The sequence below is a fragment of the Epargyreus clarus genome, unplaced genomic scaffold (genome assembly GCF_041222505.1).
Source record: "Epargyreus clarus isolate Ecla_fem2 unplaced genomic scaffold, WU_Ecla_fem_2.2 ptg000015l, whole genome shotgun sequence".
Taxonomy (NCBI): Eukaryota; Metazoa; Arthropoda; class Insecta; order Lepidoptera; family Hesperiidae; genus Epargyreus; species Epargyreus clarus.
In genome coordinates this window covers 11,924,251-11,945,901 of record NW_027332223.1, presented here as the reverse complement: position 1 = coordinate 11,945,901, position 21,651 = coordinate 11,924,251, and the positions used below count along the sequence as shown (strand labels likewise).

Sequence of the window (21,651 nt, the reverse complement as noted above, 5' to 3'; positions counted from 1 at the left end):
TGCTATCAAATTTGGACATAATTTATATTGTATACTTTAACCTATTTTCACGTAAAGGTGCGAGAATTTTTATTTCGCTCGTGTTGGCATTACTGCCACCTATTTCTACAATCTTTCGATATAGGCAATGATATGAAATTAGGTGTCGTGCTCCAAAGTTTTTAGGGGTTGCTACCACCATATAATTGATAAGTTAACGTACCTTTTGTTCTCTTGTTTTATATGAAGTTGTTAACAGATGTCCACGAGTATTACATTTAAGATTGTACTGTACCTATATATACAATAGCTATTAATTTTTATTACTACGGTATACCCGCACCAAACTGCTAGTCCGCTCTGAAGTTGTTGCAAGCAGGTGTAATCAAACAATTTGCTATGGCGACGCGATTCATTTCTATATTCAGAGCGGACTAGTAGTTTTACGCGGACTATAATAGGTACCTATATAAAAATTGTATTTAAAAATAATGTTTATTGTATTTGTTCTATAAAAATAAAATACCGATGTCTTTTTTAACTTTAGTTTATTAATAATTATGCTTATGTGTTAATTATGCACTTCGTATTTTTCTATTTACATATAGGTAAATGTACTGATGAAAAAATCTATAAGTACATGATTTTAAATTTTAAAATTATATCAAAATAGTGTTAAAATAATGGCATTTATCCTAAAATTATCTGTACGACAGAAAACCTTTCATACAATTTTTAAATTATTTGCCTATCTGTTTGTTTGTTAACCTTACAATGTCTAATCGAATAGCTCAAATGGCTGAACTATTTAAGGTTCCGTACCGAAATGGTAAAAACGGAACCCTATTACAAAGCTTCCACTGCCTGTCCGTTTGTCACAGGGCTCTATCTCTTGAACAGGAATTCGGACCGCTTCTAGGGTTAAATAAAAAAATAAATGAAAATTTGGTGGTAAGAAATCTCCCGCGAGTTTGATCCGCACTTGGCCAATTTCTGTCTAAAAATTCACTATGATGATAGACGCTTCAAGTTATATTCTTCGCATATTACTAGGCCAGCTCAACATCTCAGATGCTTGCCTTTTTAAGAGCAATGAGTGTTTTGAAACTCTACATTCTCATAACAATTTTCTAGGTAAGAGAAATAAAGTCAGAGCCCAACGCATTATCACATGATATTTAGACTTTTTAAACTCTTGTTATTCCTCGAAGCTTTTACTTACTCCGATTGATACCCGTTAGAATCACTTACAAAAGCAGTATAATTTCATTTGGTAGTTATGCATACAGCGACTTTGATTTCCGTAAAGGTTGAGGCGACTGATAGTACCCGTGAGTGACCAGTTGTGGTCATCATGGCGTAAAGTTCCTTCGAATACTCCACTCCCAGGCTCTGTTCGTACCACGACCATAAATTCGCGCCACCCTATTTCCTCTTCGCTTGGCTTTCCGACGTCGACTTCGGAAACTTCTAGTATCTCAACTAGTTTCAAAGTAGCGCATTGACGATAGTCATGAAGCTGATTATTTAATTGCGATAATAGTTCAGAAGCGGCTGTCAAAGCTTCCGCACTGCCTGAAGGTAATTTACGGCTTCTTTGACAAGTACACCAGTGATCATCTATACCAGCCATTAGACAGGTGCGATTGCTCCATATTGGTAAAAATAAACTGATGCCTCTATTTCGACCGTAAGACGTCTGCTTTCTGGCTTGAATTTTTTCATTTTTAATATTGTTTAAATCTACCAGATCATAAAGTGTAGCATGTATGTCAAAAGGGGTAGTGAGTCGCTTACTATTTATTTTTAGATTTGTGTAAGCTTCGCTGTATTTTTTACTAAACGAAGGAGGAACTAGTATATATACAAAAGGTAATCTTTCTTCCAAACGTCCTTGCTTAGTTACTCGTATATCGCCCCATCTTATACCATGATCGCTAATTAATAACAAAATACTTTCCTCTAAGTATTTTGAAGCATCTAATTTTTTCAGAAAATCTTCATAACTACTATCCATAATCATTGGATAGTTAAGATAGTCATGACTCATTGTGATTTCCCAGAAAAATCCAAATAATCTATTGGACTTCAGTGTAATGGAAAGGTTTTCGATGTAATTTAATAAAATATCGTAAAAATACTTTTCATTCATGCATAAGAATGAGTTAAAATCAAAGTTATTTCCAGCATTTTCCTCAGCTTCGTGTATAAATGTGTGTAAATAGTAATCAGTGGGAGTGTTGCTGAAGCCCGACCTTTGATAGTTGAACGTACCAAGACTAGAACTGTCTTCAGCAAATGCCGTATAATACCCACTTTGCTTGTACCATTCCCAAATAAATGGACAGTTATCAAATGTTGATCTCGAATTAGGAAGACATGTTCTTTTTAACTCCGTATCTTTGAAGCCAAGTAACATGGGAATAATATTTGGAAAAGTGTTGTCTCCAACTTTATTGTAGCCTAATAATTCCACCGCTCCCCTATCTTTTAAAAACTGAAGTGTTTTAGGCATTGTTCTGTGAAAATTAAGTCTCGAAACGGCATCAATACCAAGCACTAGAATATTGTAGGTGGGTTTGGTTTCATTCATTTCCTTTTCGTCGTGCGTCGAAAAATTCTTTTTGAACGCAAATAAAAAGAATTGTTTATAAATAAATACTCCATTTTTTAAACATTCTACCTTAACAAACTCATCACTCACTTTAATATGGTCAGAAAACATTTCACATTTGTTGTAACTCACTCGATGGTCCACATTATCTGAGGATATGTCATTTATTGATGCTGGTCGGTAAAAAGATCTGTAGCAACAAACCAACCGATCCCTTCTTGTTATATTGAAATGTTCTTTATTGTTGTGTTTTATCCAAATATGAGTTCTGTTGCTGTCCAAAAGAGCGAAAGTTGAGCCAGAACAAGGTTCTACATAAATTGGATAATCCACGTATGGCTTAATGGCTTCATCGAATGGGTTCAATGCTGGAATGGAACAGCCTTCTGTGTTGATAGTGAATGGTTCTTCAAGGGTTCCTGTTTCGTATTTGTCATTATACCATGATGATATATGAAGTCTCGTATCAAACAAAGTTATATCTGCATTATTTTTAAGATACAACAATAGATACCCCGCTCCTAATACAGTTGCAAGTAAGAATATGTAGCGCAGGCGGGATAAAAGCGATATAGTCTTAAAGCCACTACTTGAGTAGGCCGCCGCTCGACCCATACTGAAAATAAATAAATAACTTATTAGTTTAGTACTTATTGGAAAAATATTTATAAAGACATGAAAAGAATTAACCAGATAGACTGCTAGAGAAATTATTTTGTGAATTCATCAACCTATATTATATCGTGAGACATTAAAATAAAACTAATTTAGTATAAGTAATATATTGAGATGATCTTTAATGAAAATTGTGTAAAAGAACAAATTATTACAGGGACGTATTTAAAGATATTATGTTATTTCAAATAATGTCGCAAATTTATTTTTAATACTTTTTATTAACCCTTTCGCGTTTTAGGGGTGACTTTGCATATTGTGTCTTTTTGTTATGAAAAAGTGTATATCTTGCATTAGTTTATCTTTTTTTTTTTTTTTTTTGTCGAGGGGGAAACCTTCAAAAGGTACCCGACAACGTGGGAGCGACGCCGAGTTATGTGGGATTTTTACCGCACTAAAACCCCCCCGGTGGCCGTCCTCTGCGCTGCGTTGAGGGCTCCGGGATCTCCAAAGGAACGCAACCGGAGTCCTCTTAGCGCGTTGCCCCGTCGGGCTCCGCCCAGGTGAGCTTGACGCTCGCCACACCATCTGGCGTATACGACGGTATGCGACCACACATACCGTCGTCCTTCCCGGGGCCGCTGGCCGGGCGGTTCGAGCTCCCACTCTTGCCGCCCGCAACCCCGGAAGCCCCCTTTTAGTCGCCTCTTACGACAGGCAGGAGATACCGTAGCCCTATTCTAGTCCCGGAACTACAGGGACATGCATTAGTTTATCTGTGGGTCTATCTGTTTCCTTCGTCCATGTAAAAATAAATTACCTATAGTAAGTACAAGTGTAATAAATAATTTTCTCCACTTGGCAATGTAACTACTAATCGAGTCATTACATTTACTGGTTTACATTTACATTATTTGATATTACGTTTAAACTATTTGCTATTAAATGTACTTCTCAAGAAACAATAATTGAAAATGCATTATCGTGCGATTTCTCTCTTAGATATTTGTGTTCTATAAGTACCAAATGGTGGGCATTTCAATGAATTTCACTAAAACACATAATTGCTAGAGGTCCCTATTCCAAATAAAAATATCTCGCCTACAAATACAATATTGAATATTGTAAATGATATCTTAAGTTATGTACCCTATAAAGCGTATTTATCTTCTATCTTCTAGTCTGTTAATAAAGTAGGTAACTACAACATTCTTAAGAAAAGGGTTAGGTCGGTAAAACAATACTTTAGATTCACTCTTTATAATTTAGAAGATAATACAAAATTTATATTTGAAACTAACTAACAAGGGCGTAAGTATTTTTTTGCCTTAAAAATTTAACGTCAATAAATTAACTGAGCAGCAAGGTGTACTTACTTTTGATTTAAACAATGAAACAACCATTTTTTGACATTACATTCAATTTTATTTCTCTTTTTATAAAAATGTCTACTCGTAACTTCTTACATAATTCTCGAAAGGGAACAAATTTGGGACAGACACAACGCATATACTTCAGTACTCATGTCATATATTATTATTATATAAAACAAAGTAAATAAATAGTCGTTTGTGGGAAATTAAATACCTACTATATACATACGCAAAATATCACTACAAAGCAGATTTCGTTGTGACAGTTTCCTAAATTAAAATATGTAAAATAATTTTACTTCATTGTTATTCTGTGGTTTCTATTTCTAGTAGAGTTGGCTAATATGATGTACTATATATACCACGTACGTCTCTAAACATCTAATTAACAGTGTCCTAACTATAATACCTATTATATACCTAGTGTTTATAATACATATTAGGTACATAAATATATTCTTAAACTTATATTTGTAAAACATGCCGGTTTAAATAAATAGCGCTAAAAGTTCACACAATTTCGTATTTAATTAAAAAACGATATGTATAGCCGAATTAAAACCTACTTGCAAATAGTACATTACGATACGCGTGGCCAAAGTAGCCTACTTTTGCACGGCGTGAAGTTAGCGCCCGAGCGCAGCGAGGGTGCTAAACGCCGTGCAGATAATAGGCTACTTTTGTCACAAGTATCGTATACTATTTTATAGCTCGTGTGACATAAACCCGCTTATACTTGTGAAGAAATATGAAAAAATATGATAATTATTTTGAAACTTATAAATGATTGAAACTAAAAATTATGAACTAAAAAAGCAATAAAAATGTGACACAACCAAAACCATTGAAATTTATCAAGCCATTTAGGCTACATACAGGCGTATTATATACATAACTAATACTAGTGATACAGTAGAAAATCGATTATCCGGACCTTAGTTATAAATATTCGTGATTGTTCGGATTGTGATACGTGAACAAGTAACTTTGTAATAATCTTACAGATCAGCCACATTTTGTGTGACTTGTGCATTTAAATTCCGGAAAGTCGCCAAATCGCAACAAAATAGTTACTATAAAAAACAAAAACCAGATTGCTTAAAATATAACCTATGTTATCGCCACAATTTAGACGAATTCAGCGACACATCATGTATCATTAATGAAGTCGTTTGAGTTTAAGAATGAAAATGAAAAATACATACGTAACAAACATATAGTCGAAAAACATCACCTTCCTAAATCGGTTTAAATAGCTTTTCTTCATAAACTCAATTATCCAAATTTTCGATAATCCGAATGCCACAAATACGACAACAAATAGGTCGCTTAGTCGAGATTCTACTGGAGTAGTATTATGGCTAATTTTGATAACGATTCCTAATTTAAATATCTCCTACTATGGTGTGTAGCGAAAATAAAACAAACACAGTCAAAACAAACAATAAAATTCGATAAAGCCCAATAGTTAGTCTTATAGTGATGCTATTGCTTAGTATGTACACAATGGCAAAAACGTTTATAAATACGTCCAAAATAAAATATTAAAATAATTATAGCTTTAAACAAAATACTCATTACTCACTTTTAATTTTTAAATGGCATTTAAAAGTATGAAACGTTCATAGCTATGTTTATTTTTTCAACTGTGAGGGTAGTGTATTAATATTCGTACGGTGTAAAAATCGGCTAGTTTGGATACAGAAATGCGTGGCTAAAATGCGGGTTTAGGTCACAGAGTGCTATAAACTAATATCTACATCACATACACTATATACGAGTAAGTAGTATCTAATAAAAAGTCGATATGCACACTATCTACATATTTTTATTGTTCTACCCTATTATTAATAACACTTATCTATCGTCTTCATTAAAATAAGTTCGGTTCGTGTTCTATAAAAATAGCTACATATTTTATTACATAGAAATACTGAATAGAAGTGCTTACATTTCTTACTATGTTGCGGTCTACGGCAAGTTCGTACATACGAGTAACATCTAAGTTAAGAGAATAAAAATGTCGGTTAAAATATCAACAATTATTAACTAACGATAATTCGATATGTATTTGCTATGTTGCGTATGATATTTGCTGTTGAATATATCTATTTCCAGCACTCTTATTAGGTATATAAATAGTAGAACGTATATATTCCAGTACAAATAAAAATAACAGAGATCATAAATGCCTGCAATAAAGTTACAGATCTAAACAACTATAATAGTACATAATATAGTAGATATGTGTACACGAAGTCCTTATGAAATTAAAGATGGCATAGTCAAAAATACTATAAATTAATTGTATGTAATAGTTGTATCAAACAAATAGTTACCATAAGGTTTATCATATGTTTTACAATTCCTGCGATTACTATACAATACTAAGTGTATTATAAACAATTATGTTGTTAACATATTTTAATGTTGTAATAACAGAAGTCTATTTCTAAAAATATATTTAACAACGAAGTATCGTTCAAGACAAAACCTTAGGCCAGAAGAAATTCTATTTGAGCAACATTTTATACTAATCTAATCTACAAACCAGCTAAATACATTTAGCGATTGTCTCACAAACATTTAATAATATCACAGATTGTACATTATGGTAATCAGTGGTTATTGACAGTAGCAGTACAATTTGAGCTGATAGTTGTGAACGCAATGGCTTTGATTGCCGTAAAGATTGAGTCGGCTCACAGAACCGGCAAGGGACCAGTCGTGACTGTCGTGTCGTAGCGTCGCTTCGAATATGCCGTCGCCCGGAGTGGTACGCACCACCACCATGAGCTCGCGCCACCCCACTTCGTGCTCTCCCGGGGTGCCGACTTCCATCTCCGTAGCTTCTAATAAATCAACCAGAGACAACTGAGCACAACGAGGGTGCCCCCGCACCATCGAATTCAATTTCGTTACTAAGTGTAATGCAGCCTTGCGCCCCTCTACGTTTTTCGATGATACCTTTTTACCCCGATAACATGTGCACCAGTGGTCATCGATACCCGCCGTCTTGCATGTGCGATTACTTGGTATTGGTAAAAACAAACTTATACTTCTATCTTGACCGTATGAATTGCTAGTGCGTAATTTAATATTGTCATCTCTTAAATTATTGAGATTGACGACATCTTTTAGAGTGGCATATACATCAAATGGTGTTGTTAAACGTCGCCTATTTGTTTTTATATTTTTATATGCTAAAGGATATTGTTCTCGAAAATTTGGTGGTAACAAAATAAAAGCTAACGGTAAGCGTTCCTCTAATCGGCCTTGCTTCGTAAAACGGATTTCGCCCCACCGTATTCCATGATCGCTCAAAAATATGATGATAGTATTTTCTAAATATTTGGTCTCATCTAGTTTTTTAAAGAATGCTAGATAGCTGTCGTCCATTATCATTGGATAATTCAAGTAATCGTGACTCATTGTTACTTCCCAAAAAAATCCGAATAATTTAGAAGAAAATAAAGTTGACGACAGATTTTCAATGTAATCTAATAAGACTTTATAAAAATATTTATTTCCCATACAAATGTATGAGTTGAAATCTCTATTATTTCCAGCATATCTTTCTGCTTCGTACATAAACGTATGTATATAATAATCGGTAGGTGTACCGCTAAAGCCAAACTTTTCAAAATTGAATGTACCCAGGCTGGCACTGTCTTCGCCGAGGGCAGTGTAATAACCAGCATCTTTATATAAATCCCATATAAAAGGACAATTATCAAAAGTAGCTCGTGAATTTGGTAAACATATTCTTTTTAAATCTGTATCCTTCAGTCCGAGAAGCATTGGGGTTAAATTGGGAAACGTATTATCACCAACCTTATTATACCCAAAAAGTTCTATAGCGTCTTTTTTCTTCAAGTACGCCAACGTTTTTGGCATTGTCCTATAAAAATTAAGCCTTGAAATCGCGTCAACACCCATTACAATAACATTATAAGACGTTTGATTAATAGGTACTTCTACACTATCATCTGCATATGACAAATAGGGCTTCTTTGGTGCAAAAAGGAAAAATTGTTCATGTAAAATGTTATTATCGTCACTTCGACAAGTAACTTTAACAAATTCATTTAGAACTTCAATGTAATCGGAAAATTCGATGCAATCGAGATATTTAACTCTATTATCTACGTCCATAGAAGATATGTCTGGAATAGACAGGGGTCTATAAAATGATTTATAGCAACAGGAGATATTGCTGTCGCTTGGAAGACCATAATTCTGTAAATGTTCTGTTTTTATCCAAATATGAGTCTCGTTGTTGTTGAGTAAGGAAACGTTACTTTTGGGGCAATGTTTGTGTTTTGGTTGCTCTATGAATTTTTTGATATGTTCATCAAAAGGGCGTAAACCGGGGATGGCGCAACCTTGAGTTTTGATGGTGAAGGTGTCGTCTGCTTCGAATGCTTCATAGTTGCGATATACCCAAGAGGGACTAGGCGGCTCGTTGCTTAGATACAATATATCCGCACTGTTGCTGAAAAACAGCACCAGGAAACTCACAGCTACTAGGCTTGCCAGCAGGAACCCACACCGCAGCCGGGTAGGCACCGAAGGGCGGTGCCATTCGAGCACAGTGACGTTTGGTTTCACAGGGTGTACCATCCTGAAATAGAAATAGAAATATAGATTTTTTATTGTATTATTAAACTACGTTATTATACTTGGTATTATAAAAATGACTTTTGTGTCCATGATCCATAAATATTGGTACAGATACGAACTATATTTTTACAATTTTTTAATCGTGTTTGATGTAATTCCCTGAATTTGGTGGACGCTCAGCCGTGCATCCAGATGCCGAATACATTTTTTTAATGTTGTTTAGCGAAAAAACTGTTAAATCTCATCGTTACAAAAAGAGACAACAATACGTTGATGGGTTTGGATACAATATTTCTAAAATAATTTCCTAAATGAAACATAGCATATTACTATTAGAATATGTAGATCAATCTTAGATCCAAATCTCAAAGTTAATAAACTACAACAATTTTATTCAGAGTTAGTCAACAGAACGTATCTCATATCTTTTATAGAAACATTCAGATTTTATAAAACTAGATAAAGATTTTTGCAAAATAAGTAAGTAATAAACGAGTGAAATATTTCAAAAGTTTTGTATGAGTATTGCATTTTAAATTATATAATTTATATGAATTAACCAAAATGATTCTCAAAATACTATAAAATATACAATACGTACAAATATACATTTGTAGTTAATTTTGAAAATAATTCACGTGCTCTATGAGACATAGTACGAGGCTCAACATAGAACGAGGTCTAACTGCTTGATTATCCATTACTTATTATACAATAATATATTTTTGGCTAAATATTTTAGACGCCTATAAAATACCAGCGGTAAAATGATAAATGAACGAAATTAAAATATATCATTTTATTTTATAATCATTAAAGTACTATATATTATGTATCTTAAAAATTAGTAGCACAATTTAAGTAATTATCTTTGTAAGCAATTGTATTGTAAAATCAATAAAGTTTGAAAACATAGTACTCGTAAATTACATTTATTACCTGTTGTTTTTTAATAAAAAATATAATTATTTTTAAAGATAATTTGTAATTTAAACAAAACAACACATATCTAAATATTTTTCGTGATATAATTTTTAAACGTTATACTTAATACATTTTGAGAAACGAACTTTATAAGTAGTCAGTGCAAATGCACTTACTTAATTAACTAATCTTAAAATCTATACTCACCTATTGTTTACATGTTGAACTCCATTTTTATTTGAATACAATTTAATATGTCAGTTGTATTTTTTCGCCATCACATGTTACACCATTTTTAACGTTTGCAGAATATTTAAAATTTGAACGTATGACCCAAATATTGGGGCATGCGGTGAGAGATTGTAAAGAATAGTATGAGCTCAATATTATGGTTCATTGTAGAACCGAGGGCAGGCCGGGTGCATGGCGGGTAGAGCACTGCGCGGAGATCCACACCGGGGGTTGTACCAGAGGCTGCGGGCATGCGCACTGTCGTCACACTAACCACTTGTACATATTACTAGCTGGTACCGCGGTTTCGTTTGCGTTCAAATATTTCGCGTTTAAAGTTTGTTTTGAAAATAGTTACGTTTACTAACATCGTGTGTCTTTACTCTGTACGTTTGGTTAATTCAATGTATAAAAATGCTATCAATGTGTATTGATAGTTAATTTATTAGTAAGATATTAATCGTTATATCTTATTTATTTATACATCGGTATAAAAATAATTATAGTACTTAAAGTAACTTATTAAAAATATAGTGGACAATAAAAAGGCCAATTGTGACTAAGAATACTGCATACAGGTAAATTGAAAATATTTTTAGTGACAGACTATTCGACAGATCTTTTTTAATATAGTGGGGTTAGGAGATGATGTAAGATGCTTTAAGAGCATTTCACTTTAAAAAGCATACTTAATTATACATATTTTACATTTACATTATACATATTATTATATGTGAGCAAAATGGGATAATTTGGCATTTGCACTAAATTATATCTTTGCTATTAAATCAATAATTTAATTTTGATATCACAATTCACAATCAGTCTATATAACAACAATTTATGTTGGAGGCGTCTCGCATCTTGTTTTATTCTAACTAATGTGAGCCAGCTGTTTTCTGTGTTCCACCACACCCGCATTTTTAACCCTGGGGACTAATTTGGGATGCCTCATGTCACACTCAATTCAGTAAATAGCAGTTCTTGATACTGCTGAGAACAAAATACTCGTAGTTGTGCACCTCCAACGGCAGCGGCTGTTCGTTGAACACGAAGGGCTCTACCACTTTTGATATATTTTTATATTATTTAGCGATATTTTAATATATGTACTTTGATTATTTTTTACTTCAAATTATTATTAATTTACTCCATATGGTTAAATGTTAGGTATACTAACAGACAACTATGTTATTTTCTTAGAAATTTGCCTATTTTATTTAAAGTCCTATTAAGTAAAATATTCCTATTAAATAAATAAATAAATAAAAAATAAATAAATAAATAGTCCTATTAAAGTTTAATTTTAAAGGTGTGGTAAGGGAGACAGACTTTTCCGAGGCGTTCCAGCTTAGTCCTCAGGGGTAGCGGCGTATCTGTGGCCGACCTCAGGTAGGAATATCTAATCCTATCTGGGGTTTATTACAGATGTCCATGGGCGGCAGTAGCCACTTACCATCAGGTGGACTGTATGCTCGTCTGCTACCCTTATATTATATAAAAAAAAAAAAGTCCAAAAGTAGTTGTGTACTTACTCGAATTTTAAGTAATGAGTTTGTTTGCATAGACGACCTTATTTATAAAATTGATCACGAAAACTCTATAAATTATGCTGTAAAGTCATCACGTACAAGAAAATCCTCACTGAGCGTGTTTATGCATCGCGTGTAACTGAACGAAAAGTTTTTTGAACCCTTATTTTAAAGATTATATTAAACAACACTTCTTAAACATGCATACGTATTACAGAACCTCGATGAACGTCATAGTTTTGCTATAAAACCTTTTTTGTGATTGATATCTAATAAATTGGTAGGTAAACTAAAATCTATATTTTACTTTGTTATATTGTAAATTGGTGTCTACACAAAGTTTGAAGGTGGTAGAACCCTTTGTGGTTCGACTCCGGCGGCACCACCGCCATACCTATTTCTACCTAATAACAGCAGTGTTAGGCGCTGCTGTGTTCCGGTTTGAAGGGTGTGGTAAGGGAGACAGACTTTTCCGAGGCTTTCCAGCTTAGTCCTCAGGGGTAGCAGCGCATCTGTGGGCGACCTCAGGTAGGAATACCTAATCCTATCTGGGGTTGGTTAAAGATGTCCATGGGCGGCAGTAGCCACTTACCATCAGGTGGACTGCATGCTCGTCTGCTACTCTTATATTATAAAAAAAAAAGTTACCTAAGTTAGGTAAAGATCCCTAGTTAGTAAACTTAATAAAATTCTGATGATAGTTTAGATAATTTTAAATTAATAATACTTAAAACGGAAAAAAATAAAATATGTGACATATGAAGTTTGAAAACGAAAAATTGCGCTAATTTCGCATAATTTTGTGTCTCTTTGATGTAAATATGATGGTTTTTAGTTTTGAGCACGTTTCTAGGATAATCGCCACCCCTTTAACTTTTTGTATTGTATAATTGTAGGTTTATTGTTATATTAAACGTTTTACTTTGTAATAAAATTGCGTTTAAAAAATACACAAACCTGAGTGTGCTTCAAAAACAGTTGACACCGAATTCAGAGCCGGCAGTGCGGGAGTTCCGCATTTGAATCGTAACAATTATTGTTATCAAACATGCCTTGTTTTCGTTCGCTAATTGCCGTTTGATTTGTTAGTGAACATTGTTCATGTAATGTACTAGAGTTTAAACTATCGGCAGTCTTCACTGCCTTTGTGAAACCCTTTTTAGTTCGCTTCGGAGGCACCACCGCTACACCTATTTCTGCCTAATAACAACAGGGTTAAGCGCTGCTGTGTTATGGTTTGCACGGTGTGGTAAAGAAGACATACTTATCCGAGGCGTCCTAATCTTCATTAGTAGCAAAGCATCTGTGCCTGATTCCTGACAGAACCTAATTTTATCTGAGGTTGATTACCTACCGGTCCATGGGCGACCGTACCTCTTATTTTGGCTATCGACTGGACTGCATGCGTGTTCGTTACTTCGATATTATAAAAAGACTGTAAAAACTGAAAGGTTTTCATGACTTCTACAAGAATGCTACGTAATTAACGTTCGCTACAGTATGAACGACATGTTGGCGACTGCTATTATGAAATTCCTAAGTACCCTTATAAGTACAGTTTGTAATTCTTTGCGTAATTTATTTCCTTTGGATTAATTTGTGGATACGAAAAAGAATATTATGCGTGCTATTACTGTTTATAAAACATTGAAAAATCGAAGCCAAACATTTTGTAAAATCTTATAAACTCTACCTCCTTTATAATAGTAGAGTATTAGGTAAGCAGTGAAACCCTTGTGGTACTCGCATCTCAGTCGGGGGGTTCGCGTTTCAAACTTCAAGCACTTTAATTTTTCCAAGTTATATGCGTGAAGTTTACCAATTCAGACTTAGACGCGGTGGATCTCCATCCACCCCCTTAGGTATGGTCTAACCCCTTGGGTGTATACCAAACCCCTCTCAATCTGGGAAGACTCACGTGTCCAGCTTTGGGACAACAATGGTTTGACGACGACGATAATGACTTCGTTATATGGGTAGAGTTTAGATTGAAACAAAAAACTTAATATTACATAAATGTCTGTGAAAATCTGTAGTATCTAGGTTTCTTAAAATATTCATACAGATTCTGCAAACACCTACGTACATAAATGTAATCTCAGGTTTCTTCACCTCTACTTTAGAAGGTTCAAGGAGCACGCTCTACATGTGGCGGCTACCTTGTTAGTCGGGACTCCGAGAGTTTGTAGTATATACCTATCTATTTGATCTACATCACAAACTTAGGTCATTATTTTAATATTCAGATTTTAGAAAAAATATAGTAGTCATTAATAACTTAAAATTGCCACTTAGTAAAACGTGACGTACCTAGAAGCGATACTGTATTAGTAATTTTATTAGCAAAAAGTCCAAATAATTTATCTATCATTGAATCCTTTTTTACCGGTTTTGAGAAAGGAGAAGGTTCTATGTTCAGCTTTACCACAATTTTTTTGGTCAACGAATAATAAAGAAAAAAATCTGTTGTAAGGTTTTAAACATATGAAATCTGTTACAAAAAATAAGAAATAAGCCAGATGATCAATATTTATTTGGTTGATTTATTTTTTATTACATAATAATGTGAAACCTGAAACCTTTGCCGCGGTCACCAGACAGCATCTAAGCATAATTATAAGCATCGTTTCTACTTATTTCAAGTAGTTCTTTGATGGAGCCTATGTTTTTGGCTATTGTAACAAAACATAAGTAGTACTTATTATGTCCTAACGTTTTCAACTAAGCTGACCTTTGCGCGGTAAGCGACAAGCGTAATAATTAATTACATCTATCGTGTCTATAATAATTAAGCTAGTTATTATCGACCCGTTCAGGTGACTCACAAGTCCCATCAGAGATGTTCACTACACCACCCCTTACCCTACGGTTTGAATGAAATAAATTTATTATTATCGCATATCGGAAATAGGGGAGGCCTGGGCAAACAGGACGCATGCGCGTTGAAACGCAGTGACAGACCCTCTAGCCTTTTATTTTTCCAGTAAACTAACACTGATAAGAGTACGTCGGAAAACTGTGCAGTCAAATACATTTTCTTCAACATTCGTCGATCAAAAGATATGAATGAGGACCACGTCGTTCTCGCTCGAGGTAAGCTGAATTCTGCAGTTTTTTGGTTAGATGTGAATGGAAAAATCAATATCAAATAACATAAGCATAACCTTAAAGGATTACACGTTTAATATCTTGGTTACACCTTGATTAAACTTGTATTGTTGATTAAATTTGTGAAGTGTTAGAATTGTGAAACTTACTTTAACGAAGCAATTATCAAGTAACTAATGTACATAGTTATTTTGCAGTGTTGTGATAAAAAAGCGTACACTTATAACAATGGGCCATAAAATTATGTGATGTTTCTATATTAGTAAAATTTTATAAAAACTGTATAAAAATCTGTAATGAAAAAATAATGAACGTTTACACATTATTATTTTAAAATTTAGTAACTCTTATTTTAAAATTGAGTTACTCACATAATTAAGTAACTTGTATTTAAATCAAAACTCTTGAAATTAATGTGGATGGATTGTATCATTTTGGCAATCATGAAGTCTTGTTCAGAGTCCCCAATTTAATATCATCTTATTACTTGTTTCTATTTTGCTAACTAAGTATATATTTATAAAATAGTCTTAACAAATATTTATTTATTGTATATTGAACAACGCTTTGGAGTACAAAACTACAAGTAACGCGAAGGGATATCTGTCTGTCATAGTCAAGACATCAGTATATATTCATATTACAGTAATTGATAATGTTGTATTTTGTTGCAGGTCCTGGCCCTACTTTTCCTTACACTGATCCCGTGGCCGGGACCTTCAGTCTTCAAAATCACTTGCTCTCGTGACAACTCCAAAATAGTAAGGAAAGTCATACAGAACAAATGGTTACCAGTCCTCGAGAGGTTCCAGGTATTTTTTTTTTTTTTTTTTTATATATTTGAGCCTAACGATAAAGCAGACGTGCTACCTGATGGAAAGTAGTCAACGTCGCCTATGAACATTTGCAACACCAGAGGAGTCGCTAATGCATCGCCGGCTTTGAAGGAGAGCTCTTTTTGCACCTTTTTTGAAGAGCCCCATGTCATAGCGCTCTGGGAATACCGCAGGAGGAATTTCATTCCACATCTTGCACGTTCGTGGCAAGAACGTCCGTAACCGAACCGTGGAGGACCGCCACGGGTCCAGTTGGTGTGGATGGAACTTCATCCTTCGGCGAGTGGTGCGATGGAGGAATGGTGACGTAGGCCAGGAACTTTATTATCTTTTTAACGGTGCCTTTCGCCTGTAACGTTATTTACGTCATAAAGACGTCAACAAAGTATTAAAGTATACATAACTACGTAACATAACGTTGTTCAACTACGTTCGTCTTCAAGCAACTTTGAAAGTGACGTGCCACCTGTTACTATCGTCTTACTACTCGATTTTTACATTATTAGTTCGGTTACTTTTCAACTTTTTACTTTAACTTTATGAATGTAGGTTATAGTAGTCCATGCATAACGTAGTACTTATAAAATATTTATGTAGATGATATAATACATTTGTTATCATTTGGTACTTTTAACTGTTGAAACCAATTTCGAAGGTCTTAATGGCAAATCAAAATATTAGTGTCTAGATATATAAGCATAATATTTATCTTTAAAGGCTAAAAAAATACAAAAATATTAACTTATATATTTTGATTTTAATCTTTATTTATTTTAGGTGAAACTACCATTAGAATGCCCATTTCACCCAGCACGCGACATATTCGCACCGCAACATGCAGCCAAGCTGCAGCACCGGTCGTCGCAGTGGACGTGCGCCTTTTGTGGGAAATCCTTCTACGAAGAGCGGCATTTAGATACCCATTTCGACCAACGACACAAGAATCATATTAATAAGGTAATTTTCGAATTGGTCCGTTGATTTTGCGTAGTCATTTTCGGTAAAGTTGAGCCAGGTGACTTATTTATCAAAGGTGACGCTAAATAGAAGTACGCTAATGGTCAGATAATTTACTAATGAGTCATTAATAATAATAAGCCATAATTTCATGTAATTTTTTTCAATTTCCTTCAATTTAAATCATAATTGCTGCGAATCATTTGTTTCTTTTTAATCGGAATGTTTCAAACATTGTGTCTTATTACATGTTTTAGTACTCCGCATATACATATATTAGGCTCTAAAAGGTTTTTCACAATACTATTCCAGGCAGAGGACGCAGTATGTTTAGCAGACTACTGCGACATAATGCGGTGTCAGGTGCTGGTAGCGCACGGGCTGCTGAGCGGCGGCGCGGGGCCCAGCACGGACGTGGAGGTGTGGCAGGACGCGGAGACGGCGCGCAAGGCGCTGGCGCCGGCCGCGTCGCGCAGCGTGGCGCGCGTGGCGCCGCGCCGACGCAACCGCGCGCGACCGCCGCCCGCCCAAGTGCCGGACTGCCCGAGGGTACCGCCGCCGGAGACCGAGACCGATGAAGCTGCCAGTGAAGGTGTGATATTTCTGTTGGTTTTTTTTAATAAATGCGTTAAGAAATTCTAATTTGAAAATATCTCTCCGACATTAATGTCATAAATAACATATTTCTTATTACCTATGAAATCATAAACGTTTAGATCTGTGAGCCTAAATATTTAATTGAGAATTTAGGTAATCAATATGTTGATTTTTATTTATTTTCGACGACTGACTAATTTACCGGGTCATGGATCGCGCTATTACTAAGTGTGTACACTGTACATACAATGGAATAGGGAAAATAAATAAATTAATTTTTGTACACTATTGAAATATCAAACTTATATGGTTTTGATTGAATATATAAAATCGTTATTTTTTAAAGATTCAGAAGAGAAGAAAAGAGAAGAAAGTGAGAGTGATGTAAATCAAACAGCAGAGCTCTGTGACGCGGACACCGTAGAATCTTCCTTGCCACCGGACAGTCGGCAGAAGCGCCTGGCAGATCTGCAGGCGGAGCGAGCTGCGTGCGACCCGACACGACTTCAGGGTTTGAAGGTAATCTACTGTAATTAAGGGCTATGAAAAAGCTTCTGCTCTCAACTTCTCCACGTAAAGTTAGACTTTAAAACGTTTAGGAAGGTTAAATGAAAGTCTAGTTAAAATCGGTTCAATGTCTTAGGTTTCTCTGGGACAATATGTATAATATAATATGTATGAAATAATTAAGTTATTATGAAAATAAGGTTATGAAAATTTTATTACTTTTAAATCGTCTTCTCTTTACTTCAAGGTCCGTTGCGAGCGGATCGTGCACTCATGTATTGCAACTCTTCTGTTACATCTAACACAACATCAATTTACTGAACTTGAAGGTAAGCATGACACTGTTTAAAGTAATTTTCTGTCCTAATTTTTATTAGAATAAACAGATAAAGTTATCCAATTTTAATAAATGATTAATTAAAAATCCTCACATTTTCACCTTTACTAAAATTTTCCAAAATACAAAACATAGTGTTAATAGACAATAAAGAGGTGGTAAAACAAATATGGTTCGACTCGGAAATAACCTCTGCCACATCTATTTCGCTAAAGGAGTTTTTGCGTTTCGATGGAAGGGTGTAGATATCGGCTGACCTGGTACATACGATCATCTTAGTTCTCTGAAGTCGTCGTGTGGTCGGTTTTAGGTCAAACCTTTGTTCTATTTGGAGATGATTACAGATGTCCATGACAGTATCCATTTACGGACGGACGTTGTATGCTCGTTTACTATTTCAATTTTATTAAAAAAGTCAAAATTCCCTTCTAATCCTCATGCTCCATGTCCAGAGGAGATGCAGCGCGCCGTGTGCTGGTACCTGAGCTGCGACCGCTACTGGGAGGACACGACGCCGGCCGCGCGCGCCTTCCCCTGGCCGCTGCTGCTGGCGCTCGCCACCGGCCTCGCACTCGCACTCTGCATGTGTTACTACATCATTTGGATTGTTTTTGAGTGCGTATTTGTCATCTCATCTCTAAGAGTACCTACTCTACTTTCTCTCCGTCTCTACAAATCTAAATAAAGTATTTTTCAGATTGCTCTACAGGTCTCGTAGACGTAGACTTTAATAAATTCTACATTTGACTCTGTATTTGCAAATTTAAATGTAAAAATTATTATCCCTAACAGTCCAATGATAAATTACACAATTACAGAGTACATAATAATAATATCGCTACTTAGGCTATGAAAACAAATCTTTGTATAAATTTTATTTCACCGCATCACGTTATCACAGACTTTATTCAAAAAGCTACAGATCTATAATTTCTATTCAGCTCCGAGGAAGGCAGCGTAGCGGGTAGCGCATCAGTTTCCATGACAACGCACTCATCTCCCACCCGCACGGAGCGGTTCGCAGCCGAAGAGGCCATGCTGGACGAGGACCACGACGACCACTACATATACGTGACCTACCCGCCGGAGCTCAAGCGGCGGTTGCTCGAGAGGTACGCCAAGAACAGTGTCACCTTCATATTACTCACACCGTTCATCAGACAAACTCGTGTCGACTGAAGCAATATAGAGCACTTGTCAATTACATACCTACCTACACATGAAGATATTCAAGAATACTGACTTTCATATTAGTTTAATCAGAGAAAGCCGTGTTTATGTCCGTTGGAAGTATGTTATGATGGTATGAATGATATATTCTGATAGCTAGTACTTTATCAAGAAACCCTCTCTTCATTAGAAAAAAACAATAAACGAACGTAATCATATTAGACAGCTACAAAAACAGAAACACAAATCTAAATAACGGTTTTTTCTATCACTTACAAGGGGTCCTAATCATCGGTTAATGATGAACGTTAAAAGAGATACTATCATATATTCAGTTATATCATAGGTATATTGTTAATACTTCACTGTATGTATGCTGTCGTAGAATCTTCTTAACTGCGAACTTTGACGCCACGGTTTTTAGCAATTATGATCAGTTGCTATATAAAATTGCGTTAAGCATATTGCTGCACTTGGAACAAACTATATCAAGTTCGCAGATACGTAGATCGTTCGAAATCTATTATTTTTTTCTAAAACATTGTCTTGCTAAGTATCAATCTTTTCACTTTCGTAACGGTTTTTTTTCGAATCTATAAAAAAATGCTGCCGTTTGTCTGTGTGTTACATTTGATTTGCGACGACTTGTGTTAGTTGTGCTATTACTAATAAATGTTGTTTATTGTTTTAGCTGCTACAATAGAACGACTCGACTTTGAAACCCAAAATTCATCCCGTTGCGTCGTGCATGAATTTGTACTAGATTAAAGGTAGAAATTAGATGTAACAAAGACAGTCTGATTTAGCCAAAAATAGAGTCCGTGAACAATATTCTGTTCCTTAAATCGATACTTTAGAAGTACACCATATGGTACAAAATAATGTTTTTAATGTGTACAAAAATCTTTCATGGTACAAATATTTTAGTGTAAGTAGGAGACTTGATAGATTATAGTAGCGATTACTAACAACGATAAAAAAAAATCAATTTTATAAAATTCAATTTATTGAGTCTTTTTCCTACTGTAATAATAAAATCTAGGTATGTGTCGCTTTAAAAGCCCTTAACTGCTTCTTGCCAGTTTCAGTTTTCATATAGGTATTTTGACGTCACAATTTTCTCATTCTATTTCATACGATATTAAGGAACAGAATACCGTTTGGTGTTCAGTCCACATTCAGCACTTTATTGTTTAATAGATACCTACTCTATAGACAAGATGTAAAAACCTAGTCAAACGAATCTCCTAGTCTTAATAAGAATTATTAATTTTAAGTAATTCAAAGATTTTTAGTAGTAGTTCGCTTAAAGAATTGGTGCCTATTTTATATACTACGTGTAAGTAGTTCGATTTTCTTATCGTAGGTAATGTAAGTGTCTCTATGAGAAGTTGTTAGTGCGACAGAGCTGCGCGATGCATTGGCAACTACTTACATGTTTTTATCGATAAAACCAAAACACAGTTTACTTAAGTAGATAATTATCCTTCAATTTCATTGGTGTCTTTAAAGTGTAGTTTGATGTGTGTTGCTACTCAATCTTTGTTTTAGATGACTTGTGTATTGTAGTATTTGATTATTGAAAAGATAAACTTTACTTTTTGTCACCTCAAGTTCGGCAAGTAGTCCAATATGTAAATAACCTCACGTTAGAATGAAAACTGTGTTAACTGCGAATATGTTTTGTTGTTGAAATTTATTCTGTATTTTTTGATTTAAGCTTATTAAGAAAATCACTGACATAGCCCATTATTTTGGTGTAATTTGTATGTACCTATTATTACAGATTAAAATTTAAATCTTTTCTATCATTGTTATTTTATCTAAGATGTTAACTATATTCAAAAAATCGGATCGAATTCAAAAAAGATCCGTTGCAAGTTAAATTTATACCCTCTACAACTCCACATAATTTTTGTGTTTCGAGTGAAAGACATTGAATAAATTTATTTATGCTATTTTTAGGAAATTTAATTTCGTGAGTCACAATTACATGAGTCACAGTGTTCAATACACTCCTTAGCATTTTACAATCGCACAATATCAGTAGGATTAACACTGAGTTTAGCGCCATAGACTAAAAAGGGAGTTAACTTTTACCTACCTACTTTCCTTCTCCCTTATACCTATTTACTTAAACGAGTAAGTAGGTTTCTCTGTGCATTCATTTTGAGCTATTTCACGTTTGACTTTCGTAATCCCTAAACATTATGAAGGTTATGTATTGTAGGTCATTTTTAAAAGAATA

General features: G+C 34.6%; 2 protein-coding genes across 5 annotated transcripts; one reads left to right on the top strand and one right to left on the bottom strand.

The window, feature by feature from the left end:
* Positions 1 to 1,007: 1,007 nt before the first annotated feature.
* LOC140748201 (uncharacterized) lies at positions 1,008 to 12,985 on the bottom strand. 3 transcript variants are annotated; one of them, XM_073080954.1, is made up of 2 exons: positions 12,849 to 12,985; positions 1,008 to 3,209 (listed from the first exon to the last, which is right to left on the bottom strand). In XM_073080954.1, exon 2 carries the CDS (start codon positions 3,206 to 3,208, stop codon positions 1,223 to 1,225), a length of 1,986 nt encoding a protein of 661 aa, XP_072937055.1. In that variant the 5' UTR covers position 3,209; positions 12,849 to 12,985; the 3' UTR covers positions 1,008 to 1,222. The 3 variants fall into 3 exon arrangements, with proteins under 3 accessions (XP_072937055.1, XP_072937054.1, XP_072937053.1); XM_073080953.1 differs by lacking the exon at positions 1,008 to 3,209 and adding an exon at positions 6,334 to 9,205 and having other exon boundaries at positions 12,849 to 12,983; XM_073080952.1 differs by lacking the exons at positions 1,008 to 3,209; positions 12,849 to 12,985 and adding exons at positions 6,334 to 9,205; positions 10,336 to 10,650.
* Positions 12,986 to 14,835: 1,850 nt separating this feature from the next.
* Positions 14,836 to 21,288, top strand: LOC140748334 (uncharacterized). 2 transcript variants are annotated; one of them, XM_073081177.1, is made up of 9 exons: positions 14,836 to 14,984; positions 15,674 to 15,811; positions 16,613 to 16,792; positions 17,105 to 17,384; positions 17,736 to 17,908; positions 18,144 to 18,225; positions 18,686 to 18,848; positions 19,175 to 19,345; positions 20,095 to 21,288. In XM_073081177.1, the coding sequence occupies exons 1-9, from the start codon at positions 14,958 to 14,960 to the stop codon at positions 20,120 to 20,122; spliced, it is 1,242 nt and encodes a 413-aa protein (XP_072937278.1). In that variant the 5' UTR covers positions 14,836 to 14,957; the 3' UTR covers positions 20,123 to 21,288. The 2 variants fall into 2 exon arrangements, with proteins under 2 accessions (XP_072937278.1, XP_072937277.1); XM_073081176.1 differs by lacking the exon at positions 20,095 to 21,288 and having other exon boundaries at positions 19,175 to 19,835.
* Positions 21,289 to 21,651: the final 363 nt, after the last annotated feature.